This window comes from Diabrotica undecimpunctata, chromosome 3 (genome assembly GCF_040954645.1).
Source record: "Diabrotica undecimpunctata isolate CICGRU chromosome 3, icDiaUnde3, whole genome shotgun sequence".
NCBI lineage: Eukaryota > Metazoa > Arthropoda > Insecta > Coleoptera > Chrysomelidae > Diabrotica > Diabrotica undecimpunctata.
Window position 1 is genome coordinate 16,258,299 of NC_092805.1, and position 27,585 is coordinate 16,285,883.

At 33.3% G+C, this 27,585-nt stretch overlaps 1 protein-coding gene across 1 annotated transcript in view; it reads right to left on the reverse strand.

Annotated features, from left to right (window-relative positions):
• Positions 1–895: 895 nt before the first annotated feature.
• LOC140435683 (uncharacterized) overlaps positions 896–27,585 on the reverse strand; it is a 125,126-nt gene continuing 98,436 nt past the window's right edge. Inside the window, 10 exon segments of the mRNA XM_072524404.1 lie at positions 896–1,172; positions 4,791–4,938; positions 6,681–6,813; positions 7,183–7,349; positions 11,054–11,240; positions 11,502–11,686; positions 14,663–14,848; positions 14,919–15,075; positions 20,229–20,369; positions 23,981–24,118. Coding sequence (XP_072380505.1) covers positions 992–1,172; positions 4,791–4,938; positions 6,681–6,813; positions 7,183–7,349; positions 11,054–11,240; positions 11,502–11,686; positions 14,663–14,848; positions 14,919–15,075; positions 20,229–20,369; positions 23,981–24,118 — 1,623 coding nt within the window. The 3' untranslated portion in view covers positions 896–991.

Here is a 27,585-nt window from a genome sequence, read left to right on the forward strand (position 1 = left end):
TTTATTCATACCACGTGGAGTATTTACTACAAAATTTAGAGTATAAACTAAATTCTCATTTTTATTTACAATCCCCAATATCTTCCGCTACCCAGATGATACCCTCATATTTGCTAATAGTCTACAAGGCGTATAACATATAGTCAATAAAGTTAGAGTCAGAGTTATGAACTGACTAAGAAAACTAAATATATGAGCAAAGAATATAGACGCATACGCGCATAATATCAAATTATGTTTTTGTGTTTTTTTTTATTATATTTTTGTGTAAAGTGTATTAACGTAAATTATATGTTTGTGTATTGTGTGTTGCATATGTATTGTTTGTAGATGGTATGTTACGACTTATTAATACCTATTAATCTGCTATTGTTGGTATGTTCTTGTTATTAACTTATTCTTTTAGTATTGGCAACGAAGGCCTGCTACATTCGGCTGATGGGTTCGCTATAATTTTTCTTCATTAAGCAGGATGAAAGTTATTTCTTTGACTTTTCTCTTTTTCATGTTTTCATGATTATTAAAGCATGTTTCCATTGTACTCTGTATTCGTTGTACCAGACGTTCGTATGTTTGCGTATCTGATATTTGTCGAAGTCCCCGTTCTTGATGTTTATTTCATACTCGCTTAATCTGACGCCTAGTGACCTTGCGGTCTCTCCCACATAAAAATTGTTGCATTCACAGAGTCTTTTATAGATGCAGTTCTTTGATCTTTCTTGTTTGTTGTTGGGTTTGATTTTGGTCAGGATAGATCTCAATGTGTTGGACGGTTTGAATGTTTTTGTGATGTCGTACTTATTTTCTATACTTTTTAATTGTTTTGAATTACACTACTGATCTCGTAAGTTTTTTATTGTACCCGTTAATATGCAAATCTTTAAAAACAAATATCCTTATCTAAATTTTTATTGCGTCACAGGTACATTATTAATAATGTAAAAAAATCGTAAAAAATACAAAATATATTTATAATGTAACATATAAATACTTAAAACACAATAAATGGTCGTTGTCTATACTTATCGAGGACTTCTCTCACTTTAGTGTAATGCTTCGGACTCTCTTTTATTTCCAAAGTGTTGCTTATATTAATATATTGCAGCGTAGTTTCGTTAAATCGTGGCCAAATAACATTATCCAATAAATCATCAGATGTCGGGGTAGGGTTTCTGAAAAATTAGTAAATAGTTAGATATTAGTCATTAACGTGAAATAGATATCCGATGTTGGCATGTGACTAAGACACACTTTCAAATACATTAAAAATTACATTGTAGCATTAGTTGAGAAAGAAAAACTGGAAAAGAATTGGAATAATAAAATAAACAAAAGTTTGTCCTGCTAGGGTATAAGGGATCGGTCCGAACATAAAAATCCTGAGATCTATTTGTTATAAATCAATCATACTGCCGATTGGTTTGTCTCCAGACTTGGTATCTTCCATCCAGAATTCTGGAACCCTGTACCTAGACTGTACAGGTCTAGTAAATGGCTACTAAATGTTTTCCGAGTTAATTGATAGTTTCCAAAAGTATTTTGTTTCTCCAAAAACACTTTGTGGATATTACCCAGTTGATAGATAGTGGTTTAAAGAAAGATTCTTCTTTCAGGTTCTTTGTGACATAGTTTGCAGATTAAGTCTCAATGTGCGCAGGTGTCCCTTGACTTGCGCATGCCCAGTAAGGAAAAGCATTTGAATGAACAAGAGTAAGACCTAAAATTATATGGATTTAAGGTAGTGGTTCTCATTGCTGACAGTACCCCAATAAGCGGCACCAGAATTTGTTATTTATGTACTAAGACTATTTGAAACAGTATAGTCTGTAGTATTGGCGGTCTTTGCTTCCTTGGGTAATAGTTTTGAATATGTTGCCATCAATGCGCCGATAAAATAAATTTTAAGGTTGGTGGCATTGACTAGTTTTGTAAGTGACGTAAAAGTGTACGTTTTGCCGAAATTACTAAGCAAACACGCTAAGAAAATAGTTTATATAAATTGGGTGTGTGACGTTAATGTGTATTTAAAGGGTAAGTCTTTTAGTGTAGATCCATTTAACAGTAATATAAATGTACTTATTTGTTGTTAAAATTACCTTATGTTAATAAAGTAAGGTTACAATGTTACAATGTTGTAGATAGGGGGTGTCAGTTACTGGTACAAGATCCGAGCGAGTATCCAGTAAGTGACACTGTTGTCAGCTATTGGGTTTCACATGTTTTTATACTTTAAATGAATATTTAAGTAGGAAGCACGTAAATAACCCTGTAAATGCAACCAAAATTTTATAAGTTTATGTTGTACCAATAGCTGATACCCATGTCTGATATTGGTTACTAACATATGTCAGCAACTGGCTCCAAATAATATTTGTTTAATAATTTAGATTTTTTTTTGTATTTCAGTTGACAATGCCGAAGAAATATTCTAATGAGACATTACGTCAAGCCCTGGCAGATATTGACAACGGAATACCTGTTGCCACAAATGGAATACCTGTTGTCTAGCAAAAAATATGGGATCCTAAGAACTACATTAATATATAAAAAAAGTGGTAAATACCCTAGAGAATGCAGGAAGGGACCTGCTACAAATTTAACCCCTGATGAAGAAAATCTGTTGGTCAAATGGTTATTTTATATTTCTGATCGTGGTTTTCCAGCAACAAAGCTTCAGCTCATTGATTCTGTAGAATTAATTCTCAAACTTAACAAACGTGAAAATAATTTCAAAAAAGAAAGACCTGGCAAAAAGTGGTATTCTTGCTTTCTACAAAGACATCCAGAGTTGACACATAGAGTCGCGCAAAACCTAACCACCGGGAGGTCATCTGTCAATGAAGAAAATTTACGCTGCTGGTTTAGGGATATTAAATCGTACCTTAAGGAGAATAATTGTTACGACATTTTTAATGATCTTAAACGAGTATTCAATGCTGATGAGTCGGCTTTTTATATGAATCCTAAAGGAAGTTTAGTTCTTACACGCGAGGGAGATTTTACTGTCTACAGCCATCTACCAAATGACGAGAAAGGGTGCCTTACTGTTCTTATGACAGCAAACGCAGCAGGAAATATTGCCCCAGGCATGGTGATGTTTGCTTATGAAAGGATTCTACCGGGTATATCTGCTTCTATGCTAAAATGTTTATCAATGGGTGAAAGTGAAAGTGGATGGATGGCCGCGGAAACGTTCTATGAGTATATCACAAACGTTTTTTATCCTTGGGCTGTGGAAAATGAAATTGAGTTTCCAATTATATTTTTCGTTGATGGACACTCTAGTCACTTGACTTTGCCTCTTGATGAGTTTTGATGAGTGATTTCTGTACTGAAAGAAAAATTATTCTTATTGCATTGCATCCTAATTCGACACATATTACGCAGCCGAAGGATGTAGATGTTTTTAGACGGCTAAAAAATTGCTGGAGAAATGAAGTAAACAATTGGAGAATACAAAACAATGATTCAAAAATGAAGAAGGAGAATTTTGGACCAGCTCTAGAAAAAGCCATAGAGAAATCCATTACTCCGAAAATTATATTGAATGGTTTTCGTGCTGCCGGTTTGTGCCCATTCAACGCCGATGCAATCAACTACCAAAAATATTTTAAATCAAATAATACAGAAATTCACAATAATCCATTCCCTGTAGAAGAAACTCCAGAAGAAAAAACATTTTAACAAAGTTAGAGACCTACATTGACCCTGGCTTGTTACAAGAATTTAATGTAGCAGACTCGGATATGTGGAACGGAAATATACAACATTTAAGTCTTTTTTAATACCATTTAAAGAAAAAAATGGAAAAAGAATTCAAAGAACAGGAAACGCAAGAGCGAAAACGAAAACGGAGAGGAAAAAAAAACAAAGCAGAATTACAAGGAAACTTCAGATTCCGATGAAAAGAAGATTCTAAAAAAAAACAAAACAAAATTTCAAGAAAAATTCAGATTCTGAAACATCTCTATCTGGTGAGCAATTAAATTTGGAATCTGATAGTGGTGATGACATTCCAGCTATTGTTTCAACATTCAACAAATCTCATTTAAAAGAAGGTGACCATGTTATTGTTATTTATGAAGATCAACACTACCCGGGAAAAATAAAAGAAGTAGAAGAAAATAAGACGTTTGTTAGTGTTATGGTAAACAGCAACTTTAATTCGTGGAAATTGCCAAATAAAGAGGATACAATATGTTATGATTAAACTGATATTGTGGAGAAGATCAACGAACCAGCAAGTTTAAATAATGGTGGAATCTACAGAATTACAGAAATAATAAAGTTTTCCTGTTTTAATTAGATATTTGAATAAATAAGTTAATTTTTTTTATTTAAATAGCTTTGCTGATATGTCAGGTATTGGGTATTTTTTTTGGATTCTGCAAAATTTGCAATGCCAGGTATTGGGGACAAAATATGTATTTAAAAATAAATTTTCTTTGGCAAGTTTTATTTAAATCAAATCTCCTTTCACATGTAGAATTAGTAATAAACTTAATCATACATTTTGCTTAAGAGAACAAAAAAATCTGAGTAAAATTAAACTGAACGTTTTAATATCAGAAAATGTGTCTTTCTGGCCTTAGAGTGTCAGGTACTGGGGCCTCTACCTTAGAACAAATGTATAGATATATAGTTTCCATATACAAAGAAAAGATTATGTCCTACACTAAATAAAATAAATAACGATAAAGATAAATAGATATATCAAAAGATACTGATCAGTAAGTAAAACATGATCATGAAGCATTATTCTAGTTTAATAAATGAAACTAAATACTTACTGATATTTAACAAAATTTGTAATTATTGTGAGCATGCGTTTCATTGTTAATATGTCCAATTCAGGATAATTACTGAGATCATCCATAACTCTTCCGCGTCCACCAAAAATGTAGGCTAATTCTTCACCATGGCCAACATTTCCTATGCCTGTAAAAATAATTCAATTTATAATTGCGATCGTTCAACGTTTATGTACAAATGAACATCTGCAAGTAACAATTAAAATTTTTGAGGAAATATACTGAGGCATTTTAACCCGACGAACGTGAGCTGATCGGAATCATTAAAAAGTGGAAACTGCATATTTTGGTTATGCAATGAGACATAATAGACACTTTCTTCAACTCATAAGAGAGAGTAAAATTGAAGATAGATGCGGACCAGAACTAAGACAGTGCTTTTGTAATGTAAAGGTCCTGTAAAAGTTCATGTAAAGGTGAGACCCTTTCCGTGATGTGAGCCACCGTAGTTTTATGGGTCTGTGGTTCTGCCTTCTTCTGGGCACTTCTTACAGCACACTTCTTATTCATATCTGCCCTATGGTTCTATATACCCATATGACGTTCTCTATTAGCCGTTGGGAAGCACCCTATTGGGAATGAGTAACCCAGTCTGGTAACGTCGACTAAGAGCTCTGGATGCGTGATCTGGTTATCTATATTGTTATATATACAACGAAATATCTTACAGTCATCAGCAACTTGTAAAAAGTGTAAGTTTGTGATAGTAATGCTATAATTAATAAACAGATTAAAAAACATAGGACTAAAATGGCAATTTTGTAGGATAGCTGCATAACAATGGAGTTCCATGGAAATGGACTGTTAATCAAACTGATATATCAAAAAACATTCAATCCAGCTAAGAATATAGTCACTCAATTCTGGCTCATTTAGTTTATGTACTAATATATATTGTTTATCAGGTAATTATATTTATTATTCTAGTATGTATTTCAATATTTTAGTATTTTTTTTTGGCTTAGACTTTTCGTCATACAGCCAGACACAAAACGAATAAGACAGTATCCATTATTATAATTTACCTAAATGCCCTATCAAAATAAAAGATTACATCGATATTAGGAGAACAGGGACACACTCTTCTCGCCTAGGGACCTATCAAGGCATTGATTTATATAAGACACAATAACACTAGATCACGGAGAGGAGGAAGTTATACAAATGGTTTAAAACAAAGGTAACAAGATTAACTAAATAATTTTTAGAGAATTATAATGATAATTTGCTATAATGATAATCTTTTAAAAATTTAATTAAAGAGTTGTAAACATTTACAGAGCCAAGTGATAATATAGTATGTTCCAAGGAGCTGTTATTTTATATTTTAATAAATCATTTATAAATTTGGATGAGTAGAGTGTATTTTTAGAACAATCAAAAAATATATGATCTAATTCACTTTCCTCTCCACAATACTCACATTTGTCATCATCCAAACCTGTCACCCTCCAAATAAAAAAAAAGAAATAATAAATACTCAGAAATAATCAGAAAGCGGTACTTTATGTAAAATGCTAGTATCGGTTGAAATGCTTTCTTTGGCTAATAAGTCGACATATTCATTATGTTCAAATCCTGCATGTGCTTTAATCCAGAGAAAATGTATATTGATTCCTTTGGTTAAAAGAGTTTGATTAATGTTTAATTCTATAAATGTATTGTAAGTTTGGTGGTCCATATTTACCAATAGATTTCAACACTGCTAAGGAGTCAGACAAAATTATAATATGGGCAAAATCAACTTCAGCTACATATAATAAAGCTTCATATATTGCAATAGCCTCTGCTGTATAAATCGAAGTCGGTTCAGTTTGAATTTCTTTTCTATATGTATTTTAGTATTACTTATTAGTATTTCTATCATACCTGCAATGTCTAAAGGTTGTAGATGTCCCATAGGTCCTTTATAAGAGAACTGATAGAAATATACTGGAACATAAGCAGATGCAAGTACTGCATGGTGAATGGCTGGTGTTGACATTAGTTCCTCGCCTGCATACTACAATAAAAGAAATAATTCTTTAAAATTAAAAATAATACAGTAAATATTACAGTATTTTTAAAATTATTATGATAATTTCGAAGTAGTAACTTCTTCATCGAGCAATCCATACTATTAATAGAATTAATATTAAATTTAACAGTTTTCCGGGTTGAACCACGTCGATTATCATGAAGCCGAGCTTTCGACATCCGTTTTGATGTCTTTTTCAGAGTTTCCGAGGTTTCAGTCTACCGAGTACCCAGACATTACTACGCTAAACACTAACCAATACATTACTAACAAACTATGTATGCAACAAACTACCAAACCGACATCTATAAAATACATATATGTTATCAATTATTATTTTTTAAGAATACTTACTTTAAAAAACGCTGGTATATCATTCGAAAAATTCGAAGAGGTATAAACGCTTCTATACTCTCGGCCAGCCTGTGCACGCTTTTCGGGAGGTATATTTAACCTTGGATTTATGATCCTACGAACATCTTGATCGTAGGAGGCAGCATCCTGAATATGTTCATTAATGTCTAAAAGGAAAAATCAAAACTTTAACAAAAGCAAAAATATAAAAACAAGGCCTTTTTCTGTTTTTAAAAATTTCTGTTGTCTTTTACTATATTTTCTTAAAAAGAGAAGACTCTTAACTTTTGCTACAACTAAATCTTCTTTAGAACCTGTCCTTAATGAAGGTTGGCAGGTACTTCTTCAAATTAATCTCTATTTTGGGCTTTTCTTATTAAGGTTTTGAGGTCTAGTCCTGTCCATTCCTTGATGTTAGTACTTATGTTATTTGTCATCTGTCAAGACTGCGTTTTCCTTTTATTTTTCTTTTTATTATTGGGTACAGTTTATTTCACGAAAAATGGTTGAGTGCTTAATGATTGCAATAAAACCCGACCGCAAGTACCCCAGCTTAGTCAACATTAGTTGAGCAGGTAAGTATTCAGGTAAAATTGAAGCTACTCTGGAGTGTCGTTATCTTGTTTGTATAATAAATTCCTGGTAATATAAAAATGATTAAAAAATCGTATAAAATTATAAAAACGATTAGAATACATTTTATTTCATAAAGTTGTAAACATTTTAACAGTGAGTTTCACTATCAATGGTTGATCTTTTAATGACCCAATAAATTTGTTGATCGTTAAGTATTTCCTGGAATAATTATACAGGTTACCTCTATTCTTTCCCTCTATTCTGTATAATTTGTAAAAGAATATAAAACCGATGAGAAATTTTTAAATATACATTTTGTTTCATTTAGTTGAAAGTGTTACAAGTGTTACCAGTGTTATACCTATTTATACCTATAAAACAGCATTATGTGGCGTCCGTGGAAAAACATTTATGGTGCTTCTTCCAGTGTTCCAGCAAAGAAAAAGCATTTATCTGCTGACGCTAGAGAAATCATAAAAACAATATATAGTTCTTTACTTACAAGAGGACTTACTGCTAATACTGCTGCCAGTGAAATATCTGATTTAACAAAAATACCTCTAACCACAGTAAAAAGAATTACATCAAATCCCTTTAAGTCAAGAAGGAAGCGTAAGGATGCCGGTTCTACCAAATGTATTGACGAAAGTGATAAGGACTTAATAAGACGAAAAATTTACACAATGTACGAAGAGCAACGGATACCTACATTAGATGCTTTAAAACAACGGCTTACTAATGATGATTCACAAATAAACTGTAGCCGCATTAGTCTTTGACACGCATGAAACACCATCCAAAGGATGGTCCGATTCTTCCAACAGGTGTCAAACAAAAGCTCCATCAAACAAAGGGAAAAGAATAACAATTTTACATGCAGGATCAGAAAATGGTTGGGTCCCAAATGCCTTATGGCTTTCTGCAAAGAACATTAAAGACTCCTGCGTGGACTACCATGAGGATACAACAGCAGAGCTTTTTGAGCAATGGTTTAAGAATTGTCTTATACCTAACCTTCCTCAAAATAGTGTGAGTAATGGACAATGCAAGTTACCACAGTCGTCAATTACATAAGTCTCCAAGTGCAAATAACACGAAAATTGAAATTCAAAACTACCTGTTAGAAAACGATATATATTTTGAAGAAAGTTGTTTAAAAAATGAACTGTTAGAAGTGTTAAAATAATTTTCTATTAAAAAATTATATGTTTGTGACGCATTGGCCGAGGACATGGGATATACAGTGTTGCGGCTTCTGCCCTACTATTGTTTATTTAATCCCATAAAGCATATGTGGCACCAACTAAAGTCAAATGTTAGGTCACAAAATGTTTGTCCGACTTGAAGTGGTAGTGTAGTCGAATTAATAAGGAAATGTGTTGATGATATATCCCCAGAAAGTTGGAAAATTTCAGTACGCCATGTAATGAACGTAGAAAATTCATATGTTACTTTGAATCACATAATTAAACCAATTGTTATTAATCTTGAAGAGAGTAGCGACAGCGAAACAGAATTAGGTATTTAGGAATTCATAAATATATTTTGGTTATTTTGGGTATTTTTTTTTTTTTTGTAAATAATAACTTGTATATATTTTTCTACATTTTTTTTCAATTCATCTATTTTTTGTACATTATGTATTCGTTTGTATGTATATACTGTAAATAGAACTATTATTACTGTACATTTTTAACGATATCCGATTAGGAAGAGCAAAAACTTTTAAACACGCCAGTTTTTGCTGACAGTCCTAAGCCTGTAAAAAGTGTGAAGGAAAGAGAGAAAGAATAGAGACTCTTGTATACACAATAGCATCAACTCAGGTAACCATTAAGCACTTAACCATTTTTCGTAAAACAAACTACATATAAAGGAAGTTGTATCTCCCGTGGCTGAATGTATATCTAAGATACGATATTTTCTCATTTTTTTAATAATTTCTATAAGTTCACGTAACGAGCGAATTGTCAACGTCCAGACTTCCTTACCATGTAGGAATACTCCATGTACTCCATATATAGGATTTTGTCATGCGATATTGTAGAGTTACATCAATCGAGGGCTGAGAACCATAGGGATCCAAGCAACAATTTGTACAAAATTTGTTTTTTAATAGAAATCTATTGTTGTTTGAATTCTGCATAGAATGGTATTGAAAGTTCTGCCATTCGTTAACAGATAGCGCCACAGTCATATAGTTCCAAGTGTACGAAATTCTTTAAGGTTAGAATCATATGGTTTCATGTACTACAGTGAACAGTGAGAGTATTGGCACAGTATAGTAAACAATCAGAATGCCCACTCTGCTTGAAGAAATAAGTACGCGCATCTCGTTCGCGCAGACGGAATCAGCCATGTTTTAGTCGGAACCAGTGCTGTTCAGTAAAATTTTATCTATTGTGCATAGAAAAATTAACCCGGTTTAATTTATTTACGATAACCATAGACATAATATGCAGTATTTTATTCGTACTTTTTGTTGAAGAATAGATCAAATTATTTCAAATTTACTAAATTATTAATCTCTTAAAATTTAAATTACAGTTCTGTCGTAGCTTGTCACAAATTTCTCAATTCGAGTCTATGTTTCCGTTTAAAATATGGCGATCGCGTGCTGACAAACTTCAAAGGCGGCATCTGAGAGTGGGCATTCTGATTGTTATTTATTCTGTGGTATTGGTGACAGTTAAATGTCAGTTTTATCAGTTAAAATTATAATTATCTTGTTTTGCAATGTCATAATATGTGTCCGAAAATGAATCTTGGGCGGATTATTGTAGCTCCGGTTCTGAATATCTACCAGAAAATAGGAGTGGAAAGAAATAGTAACATATTAAACATTGTACTTCACATTTTGGAAAAATACAACCTTACTTTTTTAGGCGGTCGCTGGCTGCTGTTCATATTTCTAGTGATTCTGACACAAAGAGTACCAGTTGTGATGAGAAACTACAGGTACTTATTCCTGAAATATCGGTAAAAAGAAGGTACATTTTTTTTATAAAAGTATGAAACAATTTCATTACATCCTTTATGGGGTATCCCATCGAGTCCTGGAGCCTTTCGTGTCTTTAGGGTACTTAACACTTCGTTGAGTTCGTCTACGATAAAATGTATAGCGAGAAACTGGGAAAGGTTAATCAAAAATGAATCCATTATAATTTTACATAATGGTAAGTTACTTATTTAAATACTAATTTAATTCTTAAGATATGTCTAATTTTAAAAATTCAAGATGTAGGTAATATTTTTATTTTTATGCGATTTTTTATAGTATAATTAAATTGCTCACCCATTACTAATCCAACAGATTCTTCTAGGGCAGTACTCATCAACATAGGCGTATGTTCAAAATCCCCACTTAATAATTTTTCGGATAAATAACCTGTTATTACAGCATTTTTATATTCTGATTTTTCCATACTTGGTATCCAAATAAGATTTTTTCCAATACTGAAATTGTATTTCTGCTCGAACATCTGCAAAATATATAAAAAAAATCGATTTTATTGAACCACAAAAGTTTAATTATTAATACTTTTTGTGCAACTAAACTATTTTCATCAGTTTTATGAAGACTCGGTGACGTAGTTATTAAAAAGGCTTATAGGTGCCAATTTGTACTTAAATGTTAAATGGAATCATATGTCAAGTTACACTTTTTTAAAGATCTTTTTAAGTAATCTTTATGATACCTAAATATGTAAAAATTTCTAATTCGATTAAAAATTATTACTAACCGGCTCATAAAGTATAATTTCAGCTGGGACGCTTTGAAGTAAATTTAACAATTCTTGTGTATTTGTTGAATTAAAATATTTGTCCACAGCTTTACCCATAGCAAAAGCGTAAATATCAGGGTCATCTTGGTAAATAGGTGGGCTTATCGGTGACCCACTTTGCATTATATAACCTTTTACTAAACCTAAAATAATTATTAAATCATTCATTAATATACGTACTATTTAATGTTAATGTACTCAAAAATATTTGTACCGGATTTATTGTCAGCAGAGTATGGGCTACTTGAGACAGACGGTCAAAGTCCATTCTGACGTCACTATCGGTAAGTGTTGAATCTGCGTTATCCACCGAGCATGAACCTTAGCCAAGACCAGAACCATTCGTCAACTGTCAATTCTTCTTCTATTTCTTATCTAATGTCGACTGTCAATTCTTCTTCGTATGTCAACTGTCAATTCTTCTTTTCCGCAGTTAATGTCAGAACGAAGCTACCGACCAATGGTAACAAAGTCCCGTCCACAACAAAAGTCCCGTCTACCGACGCAGGGCATATGACACAAGCATGACAGACATATTTTACTGTTTAACGATTTAAAACTGGTACATGTGTGGAAAACGTAACGAGCTGCATACTCTATTTTATCTACGACGAACACGAGTAAAAAAGCTGACATTGTTTATAGGTCTCCGGTAAGAATATATGTTAATGTTTATACAATTAGGTCTTTAAGAGGAGCAAACATAGATAGTGATCTATTGGTTAAAGCATGGTACAAAAAATGAGCTGGAAAAGGGTAGGAACCCTCCAAGAGAACTTGAAAACGCATGCTACTGCTATTATCAAACGCAGAATACCTTTGGGACAGAGTTTGTAGTGGGCAAAAGAATCAGTAACGTAGTAATATATTTTGTAGTAAGCAACTCTTAGCAGTGGCTTCAAAAATTATAGTGCTCATGATGATTGCCCACCTTCGTAAAGGGGATGAATTGTTACAAAAAATAAGTGTTATTTATGTTGATAATAAAAAAAAATTAAGAAAGAATTATCCCTATACAGTTTAAAAACTACATAATTTGATTTGAGATTACGAGTAACCACAATATATAAACCAGTAACCATAACATAATACATAAAATGGGATATCATAGGCCTATCAGAAACTCGACGAAAAGAAGAAAACCGAATACAGCTAAAATCCGGTAATCTACTGTATTATAAAGGAAATGAAAAGGATAGTAAATTTGGAGTAGGATTTATAATAAATAAAGCTATAAGTAAGCATGTCCAAATTATCAAAGGAATATCAGATCGTGTAGCCTATGTCATACTTAAAATAAGAAGAACATCAATTAAAATTATCCAGGTATACGCCCCCACGACAGCTTATGATGACGAAGATATCGAACTATTTTATGAAGATATATCAAAGGCTATGGAAGAACATAAAAATCGTCTTGCACTAGTAATTGGAGATTTTAATGCCAAACTAGGTAGAAAACTAAACAAAGAAGAAACTAAAATAGGAGATTTCGGGTACAGCCAGAGAAATGATAACGATGCTACTTTGATGAACTACCTAGAAGAAAAGCATCTATACGCAATGAACTCCTTTTACAAAAAGAAGCCCCAACAAAAATGGACATGGATCAGCCCTAATGGATCCACAAAAAATGAGATCGACTACATACTGTCCACGGAACGATATATCATTAAAGATGTAACAGTTCTTAACAGATTCACAACAGGTAGCAATCACAGGATGGTCAGAGCAAAAATTAGTGTTGACGGTAACTATAAAATGAAAAGAAAAATAATTAGAAACTGGGATCTAGAAACAAACTAGGGCAATATAAAGAGATATACAAAGACCTATTAAAAGTACAACTTACCCAAAAATTAGACAGTGATGATAAAGATATAGACGAAATAGACAACATACTTACAGCAACGATGATTACATCTGGAAAAGAAATAGCAAAAAAGGATCTAAAAAAGAACTATATATCAACAGAAACAAAGAAGCTTATGGATAAAAGAAGGAAGCTGAACGAAGAAGGCAAAAGGAAATCTATAGAATATGTAGAAATCGATAAAACAATAAGCAGAATGATAAAAGAAAATAAGAGAAAAGAACAAGAAATAAAAATAGAAGAAGTAATACAGAACAACAAAAATATGAAATGCTTAAGACCGAAATTAGTAAGTGTGAAATAATATATTTCATATAACATATTTTGTATAACAATACAAATAAATAGAGGCGTGAGACAGGGTGACACAATATCACCGAAACTTTTCAATTAGGCTCTGGAAGATATTTTTAAAAGATTAGAATGGGAAGAAAATGGTATAAAAAATTGTGGACAACGCTTGAACCATCTAAGGTACGCTGATGACATCGCATTGATAACCGATAAAAAAGAAGAATGATTCAAAATGATGAAAAAACTGGACGTAGAAGCTGGAAAGATAGGCCTTAATATGAATTACAGCAAGACCAAAATCATAACAAATACAGATGAAGACATCACAATGACGATCGGACAAGATGAAATAGAACAAGATCAGGATTATATATATCTGGGTCAAATTATAAAACTTAACAAAGAAAACCAAACAGCGAAAAAAACGAGTTAACTGGCATGGGCGGCATTCGGCAAACTAAGCTACATTCTTAAAAACAAAAGATATCCACAGCATCTTAAGACCAAAGTATACAATCAATGCGTACTCCCTGTTCTCACTTATGATACCCAAACGTGAACATTTACAAAAGCAAACATATACAAAATCATAAAAACCCAAAGAGCAATGGAAAGACAAATGTTGCACATAAGATTAATGGATAAAAAAAGAGAAACGAGTGGATAAGAGAGAAAACAAAAGTGAGGAATGTTAGACAAGAAGTTGCAAAATTGAAATGGAGATTTGCCGGACACAATATAAGACAAAAAGAAGACCGATGGAACAAAATTCTTATAAGTTGGAGACCGTGGGAATATAAACGAAGCAGAGAAAGGCCCCAAATGAGAGGGGCAGATGATATCAAGAAGCACGTGGGATCTAGGAGGTCTATGTCCAAAGATGGACCGAAGAAGGCTAATTACAGAACCATAATATAATAGACACTGAAATAAATAAGAAAAAAATACCAACCTTTTGTTAATGGACTTATTTGGAGAGCACCAATAGACATTGATCCGGCACTATATCCCATAAGGGTAATTTGATCTTTATCGCCTCCAAAAAGATTGATGTTTTTATGTACCCATTGTAGAGCTAGAAGCATATCTTTTATAGCTAAGTTGCCTGGAATTACACCATCTGATGTCGCTAGAAATCCTTTTAAAACACAAAATAGTTACGTATTAGTAAAAAAAGTATTAGAACTAAAGTCATTAGATTTACCTACCAAACGGTCCTAGTCTGTAGTTGACTGTAACTAGAATAATATCATAGTCCATTAAGAATCTTGGACTATAATATTCAAAAGCTCCATTTTCAAATTTAAAGGTACCTCCATGTATATAGATCAGAACTGGTAGAGTAGGGTTTGTGAAATTTAAGTTCTAAAAATATAAGTATAGGTAGGTTTAGTATTACTTTGTATGGGATTAACCCATTCATTACTGATTTCATTGTATATTTCATCTAAATAATACTGTTTAAAACGACTTTAGAGACCTAACAAAGTGATTGCTTTTTTTTACTTTGTTGCGTGTCCTTGTATCCTTACAAAGGACATGGGACATATATGTCCCATTAGTGTTGAATGGTGGGATAAATAAATCCCATCAATAAAGAAACAAACCATCAATATTCAAAATAAAAAAAAGTACATTACACAAAAAACATTACTTTTTATGAATGATGTGGTAAAAAACAATTTTTGCATAGAGGCACATTGCAAGCTGTACAAATAGTCGTAGTTCACCTTTTCTTAGTACGTATTTGTTGTGGCAAATCGTCTCCAACGTTGATCATCTGTTTCTGTCGTTTCGATATTCTTCCACAACGGCCACTTATCGTCTTTTTACATTTGATTTCGATCTTTCTAATTTAATTAGCTGTTCTGTTAGTGGCGCACGAAAATTCAAAAGTTAAAATTTTGTTTTACCTTGTTGTTCTCTTCTTTTATTCAAATCCTTGTAAATAATCCAAGAATTTATAATAGCGTACATAACTAATCTATAAAAACTTTTCTCCACCATTTCGCAGATTTTCGGTCCATATCATATGTGCTAACCTTTTGATTGACGAGATTTACTCCTCCTATAAAATTATTGTAAAAAATAATTGCTTCTGGACAAGTGAACTCAGCTTTTTCTTCAGTTTTCAGCTTTCTGTTCATAATTCCAACAGTTGTACTGTGACAATTGGACATCAGCATCACTTCTTTCGTATCTTTCCATTTAGTCGCTAAAATTCCTTCGGATGAAACTAAAAACTTTATATCACCTCTTAACATTGTGTTATTTTCAAATTTGACTACGTTTACCCGATTGACCATATAGGTTCCTAAACATGGAAAATTTAGGGTGTTTAGTAGGTTGAACAAAGTGAAAACTCTATATAAGCATAGACACACATCTGGTGACCGTATGGTGTTGGCTACAGTTTCAACAACTGGTTCTCCTAGAGTTCCAGGAGTTGACTTCATAGGAAGATACTGCTTCAGGGCAGATCTTCCTTTAAACTTAGTTATTGATTCGTCGATGGACTGATGGGAATTCTCAGTCCTCGCCTTTACAAAAGTTTGTTTCAAATAAGAATCCACTTAATCGATTTAGTATGTTTTTGATGTATTATCATTTCTTTCAGGCTTTTTTATGGGGGAATTCGAAAGTGATTTGTTTTGTGACCACCACTAGTGTGAGATAGATGGTACTTTATTGTAACAGGTAACCATAGTACAATCAATAACTGTTATCATTTCATACATATCTGCTTTTTTCGTGTTTAATTTTATATTTCTGTTTTTTGGAAGCAGTGGCGCACCCAGAATTTGTTTGAGGGGGGTTTTGAAATTTTTTTATGCTACCTCCGTTTTGAGTCGCTAAAATTTGGGATTTAAAGTACTAAAGCTAGCAGTGCCAAAGATTCAGGTATCTATTATCCTGCCTACAAACCACCCTCTTTTACTTGTGCGCAGTTGACTGTCGCACGCACCGTACTCCGAAAGTGGGGTGGCCGCTGTAAAGCTGACGAGATTTTTGGAACACTCCCTTCTCTTATCTAGATCTTATCTATTGTTCTAAAGCTATTTTTTGTGACATTTTAAAGTAATTACTATTTTAATGGGAATAAGCCACAACTGAAAGTTAAAATAAGTTAATTGACGTTTGACATTAATCCAACTTGTAAATACAATACGTTTTGGAGACGGCAATCGCCGTATTCCCGTTCTCCTCCGTTAATCCACCAGGTCCAAGGCACGCTATGCCTCCAAACCTCTCGATTCCATCGCTCTTCTACCAATATGATAACCAACGTAAACTAATAGACATAATATATACATACGAATAGAAGAAGAAAAATAAGGTTGTAGGAAGTAGTAAGAACAAAAAATGCAGAAAAAAATATAGAACGTTCAGGGCAGTCTGACGAGATTAACGAGTTAATAAAGGAATTTTTTTTACAAGAGGCTAACAACTAAGCTAGTCAAACATAGAAAAGAATATCAAGTAATAAATGATACCATGGAAATAAATAAAAATAAAGTCATAAATGAGTAGGGTCATTCCAAAGTGAATCTTATCCCTTCGAGAAAAATGTTGAAGAATTATAAAAAAACCATTTTTTTATTATCAGATGGTTCTTTTTGTATGAAACTTTTTACTGTTCATTAATACATAACATTAGTATACGTTGAGGTTTTTCAAATCGTTTTTGCGTCATAAACTCAAAAAAACTGAATATAATTTGGATAAGACGCACTTTGGAACAACGCAGTGGATAAGACGCTTTTTGGAATAACAATAATGTAAACAAAGGAAGTAGTGTGAACGAATATTTTTATTCCAAACCATAATCTTATATCTAAAACAGATTTTGGCTAAAATAACAATAATGTTATGGTCACATAAGCTAAAAAACAAAAACACTAAACACATTTTTGAAGTTATACTTCTATACGCTCTCTTCACGTTGGAAATTTGTATGGGAGTGAATCTGTGAAATCATTACATATGTAAGATAATGAGTAAGAGAGAGACAGAAGATATATTTTCGCTCTCTTCCTCTCTCGAGAATAAAAATGTTCCTTTTGTATATATAATTTATTACTATATATATTATATAAAGATATATATACATATAATAATATACATATAATAAAATATTTATTAATATTATTATTTATGTGATATGTTTTGTATTATTTATTAAATGTTCATAAATATATTAGTCTTTTGTATTTCAAAATAATAATCTTAATAAATCACTGTATGATCCAGAACTGTCAATTTTGAAATACGTTTGTGTCATGTCCTCGGTAGTATAGTAGTCAGTATCCCCGCCTGTCATGCGGGAGACCGGGGTTCGATTCCCAGTCGGGGAGGACTTTTTTATTAATATTATTACATTATTGTCATTTTTAAATACTTATGAATATTGCAGTTTAATTTGTATTGTATTATTATATTAATAACAAAATAAACAATGAATTTTACTGCAGAGTATGTGCAGTAAAATATTGATTCAATCCTTCATTGTTAGTAAGTTGTTATTAATTATGTTTCTCTTTCTGCTATGTCTTACCTATAGAATTACATATGTAATGATTGTGCAGATTGACTCCCAAATAAATTTGTAACGGCGAATGCGTGTATAGAAGTGTAACTTCCACCGGCAGTCCCACTGGACTGCCACACCCGTTTTTTTTAGTTATTAAACTCTTAAATTCGCAGGTTCTGTAAAATAACTTTCGCAGTAATCTCTCTCTATTTCTTTCTCGGTGTTAGGCTCAGTGATGTTATTTGGAGCAACATTAACTTCTTCTATATAGTTTTTAAAAAACGAACACTCAGGATTGTTTTTCCATTCCTAACCAAAGTGACTTTTAAATAAAATATCAATATCTTTAATTTTGGCATTTTTAACTTGAACTCCCTTTGGCAAATCATACAGTACCATTTTTAAAATATTTTTTCCACGTTTCCAGAGAGACAATGATTGACAAAGGTTACTACTGTAATATTCTTCTCCTTTTACTGTAACATCTCCTTTATTCTTGTTTTCTATAATGATTCGCTTACAGTGGGATATTTTAAAATGCCAAGATTGCACACCTTTGAGAAATTCCTTTGCAGATCTTCTCCAGTCTCTTACATGGCAATTTTCCGATTTATGGACCGCTGCGCTTTCTTTGAAAATTTGTATGTAGGTGTCTGGGTTGGTTATAACAGGCATTTTTTTTAATTTCCTTTCGATTCTGCCAAATACTCAATCGCAAGTAAGAAAGGAGTGTCCCCTTACGGGAAAAACCATTTTAAGTGTTTTGAAAGAGGGAGGAGACACTTTTCCTACAAAGTACATTAACCTTCCAGTCATAACATAATTCCTATTTTGTCCTCCACAACCATCGTCGCACAGTAGTAATTTTGAAATGTTATATACCATATATATAATGTTATATAACATTTCAAAATAATATATTTGAAATGTTATATATACCAGTGGAAGAAAGAATATGAAATACTGCAGACGCAATTTCGTTAGAACTCTTCTGATATTCATGTTCCATTCAGGTAAAAGTAACGACGTTTACGTTTGTTAGGGAATTATAAGAAGTTCCAATAACAACAGAAAAATTGTACGTGTAAAGCTGTCTGCTGTAATACGCTATTTGATCGGGAATTTTCGAGTTAAGTTTTTCTGACAGTCGTATGAAAATGTCAACATTTCATCACGTTCTTCACGCAAAAAATGAATAAATTTGAATACATTTTAAATTTTCTATAAACTGTTTCACGAATCTTCTTTTGTCAGTATGTTTTCCTCTCCTACCACCAACCCTTCTTTCGATAGGCATTTGACTGCTTGCATCTTGAATTTGTTTGTTTGTTGAAGAATAAAAAGAGGCATGAAATGATTGTAGATCAGTCATTTTAAGTGATTTACATCGAAAAGTTTTCTCGGAATGGCCACATGTTGGATAAATACGAGGCTGCTTTGCCGCATATCTGAAACATAAGATTGATATAAGCAATACAGAAAAAATAGTACTTAAATAAACAGTTTTATCGACTTACTAGTTATTTATAGCACAGATTTGACAGTAAATTAATAAAACATCTTTACCTGTTATTTTTTTTAAGCGTTTTTGCCCACAGTTTTGGATTAGAAACCTTCTTTTTGCCACAACGTTTTAGTACTTCTTTAGGTGCTTCTTCCATAACAGTTTAAAATATTAAACACGTAGTTTGTCGGTAAGAACAATAATTAGGTTTTACTTTACTAATTCAGTATAAAGAATTACACTCTTTCAATAATAAACAGTAAAATAACCTAACCTAATCACGCAAGTTAAAACGTCAAAACGATCACGTGGCTAAAAATCGGAGGCAGCGATTGGCTGACCCTACTTATTAGTTTCTCATTCTATTAAATGTTGTCTCACCATATCCGTAATTTGTGACAATTTTTTAACTGATTTGTTGGCGTTCTATTGGGGTATGTGAACAAATATTTAGAAAATAAAAATACTAATTAAATGTCTTACCGATACAGGAGAGTAAACGTTTAAATATAAACAATCCTCTGACATCATTAGAGAACTTGGTATGGACAGTAATTGCATACATACTTTTTCATTTCTCGTAGCACTTCTAATACCGTCCCATGGTTGAGGTTTTTTAGGTTCCTAATAAAAAAACAATTTGTAAGCTTTTTAAAATAAGTTAGTTAAATAAAAATTTGCAGGTGTATGTATACATAGCGGATTTTTATGATAATCTTCGACAGCTTTGGATTTATAAAATATTTCAAAATTCGTCGATATACATTTATTTTCTATTTAAAAAAAGCATTTAAATAAACACTAAAGTATTTAGTATTTGCTTAATATAAATATTTACAATTTTTTTTATTATTCTTAATATTTTTAACATAATATGACCTTATTTAATTGCTAGTTTAATAGTTTTAAATTTTCCACTTTAAAATTGGGCATATTCATATGTTTTGTCAAATCTGAAAAGCACTTGTCTACGAACCACTCACACGTCTGTGGGAAAGTAATCAATTACTGCAAATCATTTCAGTTCAGTGTTTTTAAAGGATTAACTTTTCAAGCGATCAAAATTTATTGCATTTTTCAAAAAGGGGATGGCAACTCCATTTTGTGAATTTCACAAAATGAGCCTATTTAAGGGAAATGCACCACCAAAACCCAGAAAAACTAAGCAAGACTTTGTGGCCCGAGCACCTACATTTGAGAACACATCGAAATATTTCTTACTGCCGGCATTGCACGGGATGTCGCTCATCGCTGTCCTCCTACCTAACACCTGCAATAGTTCAAACGTGTTTTTTTTTGTAAGTGTGTCTCTTTTATGCCAATCATAATTTTTGAGTTATGCCAACTCTTCTTTTTCTGTACAATCATATACACTTTATTTTTTACGTCTTTAATTGATTAATCAGCTATTTCTAATATTTCCTACATAAACAACCTTGTCTATGTTTGCGTTATAGCAATACTATTTGATATTTCGTATCACAATTATATATGCCATTTAACTTCAACTTAAAATACGACATATTTTGGTGCCTTGAAAACTAATTGAAAACATTAATCATGATGTAAGTCATACACCTCCCTCTCAGCCTAAGGAAAAAATTTACTTATCCCAGATACCTACAGTATATGTGGGCTGTACCCTTTACCATGGATGAACTTGTCGAGGCATTGGGTTCACTCAAGACGCGTAGGTCCCCCGGACTGGATCAGATACCACCTGAGGCGGTGACAGGTCTAGGACGGGCGGCGCCTGCATTGCTTCTGGAACACATGAATGCACTGCTGGAAGCACAAACCTTTTCTGAGCCTTGGAGGACATCGAGGTTAATACTGCTCCCCAAGGCTAGGGAAAAATATCGCCCCACCTGTCTTCTTCCATGCATTAGTAAGCTGTATGAAAGGATGCTGCGAGTACGCATAGATGACATGATTGAGAGGTCAGGTGGTTTATCTCGGAGATAATTTGGTTTTTGTAAAGGGAAAAGCACGATTGATGCAATCATGAGTGTACTCGAAGCATTGCGCAACAGAGAGGATGAACATCGTTGGGCGGCCCTGCTGTTGTTTGATGTTAAGAATGCATTCAATACGCTGCAGTGGAACGACGTAATGAAGGCAATGGATGAGAGATAATGTCCTGGTTACCTGATGAATGTGGTGGCGGAGTATCTGTCCGAGAGGGATTATGGTGGAAAAGGGCACAATCGTAGACGTGACGGTCGGTGTGCCCCAGGGATCTGTCTTGGGCCCGACGCTATGGAACCTGGCATATGACGGGGTTATGCACTGTGAATACGGAAAGGGTACAACCCCCTTCGCATTCGCGGATGACCTCGCTGTACTGGTAGTGGCCCGGGATGAGCCAGATCTCAAATACCGGGTTCGGAACGCAGGCTGCGTCGTAAAGAAATGGATGACGCAGCACGGACTGAAACTTGTGGCAGAGAAAGCCGAAGCCATCATTCTGAAGGGGACAAGGAACAGGCAAAGTGTTGAATTGCAATGTGCGGGAGCATGTCTAACACCCAAGAAACAAGTAAAGTACCTATTAGTGACATTGCACCAGAATGGAAAATGGGAGGAGCACCTGCGGGAGGTGGTTCGGAAGGCTGCGAATAGTGCGGCTGCGTTGAGGAGGGTGCGTTCTGGACTGAGATGTCTTTTGAAGATTCCAGACCCCCCTCTATAAAGACGAAAAAAAAGATACCTACAGTATTAAAAGAATTTATCTCTGATGGGGCTTTTCTTTATTATCCAGCCTTAGGTGACTTTCGTCGGCTGAGTTCCTTTACATATGCTAGCAGGTTTCATAGTCGTAGGGAAAGAATATTGAAGAGCAAGAGGTAAGTGAGATAAGGCTGGCCAAGAGATTAGTTTCAATCGGCCATTGGCAGGAAGAGTGGGAACACGTAATGTGGCGGAGTGGACAAAGTCACTAATTTCGAACCTTCGAAGCTGGATGGACTGTGGGCATAGGCAGCTGGATTATTACCTGGCGCAATTGCTCGTAGGCCATGACTGCTTTCGTAGCTAGTTTTTTAGGTTTAGGAGGGCACAGTCCGATCAGTGCATTTGTAAGATGAAAGAGAGTATAATTGCCGAATGTTTGATTCCGCGAGAGAAATGGTGGAGAAAATGATGAGGGATGGATGGTGGTGGACACGGATCTACAAATTTATCAGAGAGCTGTCTCCGCAAAAGAACGAGACGAAAGGGAACTCGCAACAGAATTCTGAAACGAGCGAGTAGCATCTCGGTAGGAATCCAGGAATATATCTACCTAGGTAAAATCCTGAAACTTGACAAAGAGAATCAAAATGCGGAAATTACTAGAAGAGCAAGACTAGTATGGGCAGGATTTGGAAAACATAGTTGGATACTTAAGAACCGCAAAATACCCAAATACTTAAGGTGCAAAGTGTTCAACCAATGCATCCTTCCTATCATGACATATGGATGTCAAACCTGGACCCTAACCAAGGCAAACATGAATAAACTAGCCACAATAGAAAGAACAATGGAAAGAGCAATGTTAGGTATATGACTGTCAGATAAAAAGAGGAACGACTGGGTAAGATCCAAAATAAAAGTCGAGGACATAGCAACAAAAATTGCCAAACTTAAATGGAGCTTCGCGGGCCACACTGCTAGACAAAAAGACCAACGTTGGAATACTACAATACAACATTGGAGACATTACGAAAATAAACGACCAAGATTAAGACCACGGATGAGATGGGTTGATGACATTAAAAGAATATCCGGAACAAATTGGAAATATGTTGCTCAGGATAGAGACCGATGGAAGGAGTTGGGAGAGGCCTATGTCCAAACATGGACAACAGAAGGCTAAGAAGAAGAAGATTATAATAAACCGAACACTTACGATTCTTTTAAAAATTTTGGAATGATTGAAGATAATTTCCAATTTTATCTAAAGATCAATTTTTCAACAGGAGTAGCATTTTTTTACTTTTAGTACATCTGGGAAAATCCATTCAGTAAAACAATTATTATAAAGTAAAACTAATTTGTTAATAATGATATCGGTAGTTTCAAAAATTTTTTTGTATAAGAAATAAAAATGCGTAAAGTGTGAATTTTCCAAACATTCCTGATTTCAGTATCACTAACAGCTAATAAAAATAAAGAGTGGCAACTCTAAATTTAAAAATGATTTTTCTGTTTGTAAAATTCTTCTTTATTAACCATAATAATAATAAACTTAGTACCTGAAATCTGTTCTTTCCAATAGGTGGGGCGGCGTAGGGAATTTCCTGAAAAGCATAGTATTGTTTGCCATTTTCACTGCTGAGAATGTGACCTCGAATTTTTCCATCTGGTAGTTGGACGATAAAGTCAATATTTTCCTGCATAAATATCGATATTATGTAAATATATGATACCTACATTGCAATTATCTATAAATATTTTAACGATTTAACAACTTACACTATAAATGAGATAAAAAAAATTATAAAATTACCTTTTTAAAATTAGCAAATCATATTCCAGCGTAAAGTAAATACAATTATATTAAAAAAGTTCTATTTTAAAAGCGTGAATCATGTATTCGTAAAGCATGAAATATAGGACGAACATTATTAGATTATTAATAATTGTATTCAAGGTTTCAATTTACATATTAAATACCCAAAATAAGTAAAAAAACATTATACAAATATATTCATTAATCTAATAAACCTACACAAGTAGGGCGGCCTTCTCTAATAAATGCCTTACGCCGCGTATACCGTCGCATCTGCATGCTTGTACAGCAGTTGCTCACTGCGTTCAGCGTACAGAATAAGAGACCGCATACATTACTTAAGTATTATATAAAGCATAGAGACACCTGTTTAAAATACTCACCAAAGTCATAACTACTCGACTAACAAGGAAATTAGACGAATACCAACCATATAAACAGGCAGGTTTTAGAAAAGGCTATTCAACTTCCGATCACCTGTTAACCACAAAAATATTAATAGAAAAATGTAACGAATACAAGTTTCCAGTTTTCCTAGCATTTGTAGACTACGAAAAAGCTTTCGATACCACAGCCGAACACACGGCCGTAATAAACGCAATTCAAAATTGTAGAATAGACAGCAGATATATTAACTTAATAAAAGAAACTATGAACCAAGCTACAGCTACATACTACCTAAAAGAAAATGAACACACGAACCCTGTACCATTAAACAGGGGAGTCAAACAGGGAGATACTTTATCACCCAAACTGTTCGCCTTAGTTTTGGAGGACGTTTTTAAAAACCTAAATTGGAAATATAAGGGAATAAACATCAATGGCCGCTACCTCAGTAATCTACGATTTGCAGATGACATAATCCTGATAGCTACTGACCTACAAGAAATGCAAACCATGCTTTTAGAACTACATACCGAATCTTCTAAAATAGGACTGAAAATGAATTTAAACAAAACAAAGGTCATGCACTCCGAAGACACCGTGACAATAATAAACGATAAAGTTATAGAAAAAGTTGAAGAATATATATACTTAGGACAAAAAATAATACTAAATAGGGAAATTCAAACTGAAGAAATAAAAAGAAGAAGAAAGTTAGCTTGGGCAGCATTCGGTAAACTGAACTATATACTCAGAAATCAACAAATTCAATTACATCTTAGATCTAAAGTTTTTGATGCATGCATTATTCCGATATTAACTTATGCGGCACAAACATGGACAATCACAAAAAAGAATATGAATATACTTAGAGTCACTCAACACGCGATGGAAAGAGCAATGCTAGGTATATCACTAAAGGACAAGAAAACAAACACATGGATAACACAGAAAACCAAAGTCACCGATGTGGTGCAAAAATCATTAAAGTTAAAATGGGAATACGCTGGACATGTAGCTAGGAGCGATCTAAACAAATGGCACAGATCAATAATTTTAACCTGGAGACCATACCAACACAAAAGACCCAGAGGCAGACCTCCTATGAGATGGACAGATGATCTGAAAAGGACTGCCGGGAAAAATTGCTACAAGTAGCGTACAATAAAAAACAATGGAAAGGAAGACTTGAAGAAGCTTATGTTCAGATGTGGACGTGAATGGCTAGACGAAGAAGAAGAAGAATAAGAGACGCGACGTATGACGTAACGCTGTACGCGGCGTACGACGTTTCTTAGAGACCCCCCTCCCGAATAAGAAAAATCATTGATAAAACATGGCATCAATTATTGTTAAGTAACTCTCAAAGTGTGGATATGCATTTTTTATTTCCTCCGCGTGTTAAAGTTTAATTCGTTGGATTTAAAGCAATTACCGCATAATTTAAAACTAATTTTATTCGGCTCGTCTTCTTCTTTTTCTTAAAGTTCCATCTCCTATCGGAGGTTGGATATCATAACGGCTATGGTCACTTTGTTGGCTGCTGCTCTGAAAAGTTGTAGTGAACTACAGTTAAACTATTCTCTAAGGTTCTTCAGCCAGGAGATGCGTCTTCTTCCTATGCTTCTTCTTCCTTGGATCCTTCCTTGCATAATAATTCTTAGCAGCTCATATTTTTCTCCTTTGGTTATGTGACCCAAATACTCTAGTTTTCTTCTTTTTATACTGTTCATAATTTCTAACTCCTTATTTAGACGTCGTAGTACCTCAGCATTGGTAATCCTTTGAACCTACTGAATTTTTAATATTTTTCTGTAACACCACATTTTAAACGCTTCTATTTTTCTTATGTGTTGTTTCTTCAATGTACAAGCTTCCATTCCGTATAGTAAGATAGAAAATATGTAACATCTTAGAGCCCTCAATCTGAGATGCAACTGAAGGTCTCTGTTGGTAAGCATTGTCTTCATTTTCACAAATGCTTGCCTTGCAGTTTCAATTCGGACTTTGATTTCTCTGCTTTGGTCATTTTTGTCATCAACCCATGTTCCCAGATATTTGTATGTCTCTACTTTTTCTATTTGGGTTTGCTCCATCATTAATCTTTCATTTATTCGGCTAGTTTGTTAAAATTGTAGTGTTTAATAAAAACAAACTCGCATACCGCTTAAAAATTTGTTACTATCCCCTATGGGGGATGGCATAGACTCGAGTAGAATATTTATTTAATTACATAACAGATACAATTATATAACAAGTAAAAAAATACATAGTCTATAAAAAAGAAATATAAGATTGCTCTGATGACGAACAAAAAGATTCTTCTGATGTAGAAGATTCTAATAACGAAATATTTCAGGAAGATGAAATTATAAAAGACGAAGGTTCTTTCAGTTTTGATTAAGACTATTTTCCTTTATGCAATGAAAAAGACGATAGTGAATTAGAAGAGGAAACAGTAGACCAATATTCGAATTGAAACCGCGATAACCCAACTCTTGTTGAGGTCTATTGAATATATGACTAATAAAAATTCAAAAAATACGACTTGTATTTATAAATTAAAGATTCTGATTGTTTATATTTAAAAGATATATTTTATAAAAGTATTTTTATTAATTATTTATTTTTCGCTCATTTATTAGTTTAATTTGATATAATAATTGTAATCTTATTTTTTCTAATTTGAATTTGTAACATTTCATGTCGGATTACAAAGCTCATTTTACGCTTGTCAAAACAATTCCTAATATTTGAAAATAATGTGGTGAACTTTGACTTTTTCGATTAATTTTTGAGTTCATATGGAGACATGTATGCAGTGTTTTTCTCCCGTAATTATTTAATAGCATAATTTGTAAGCAATAATAATTTTTAAACTTAAAAAATCAATAACGTATTTTTCTAATTTTGGTAGATAAAATGTTTAATGTCTTCCGTTAAGATTATGCATAAATTCTGCAC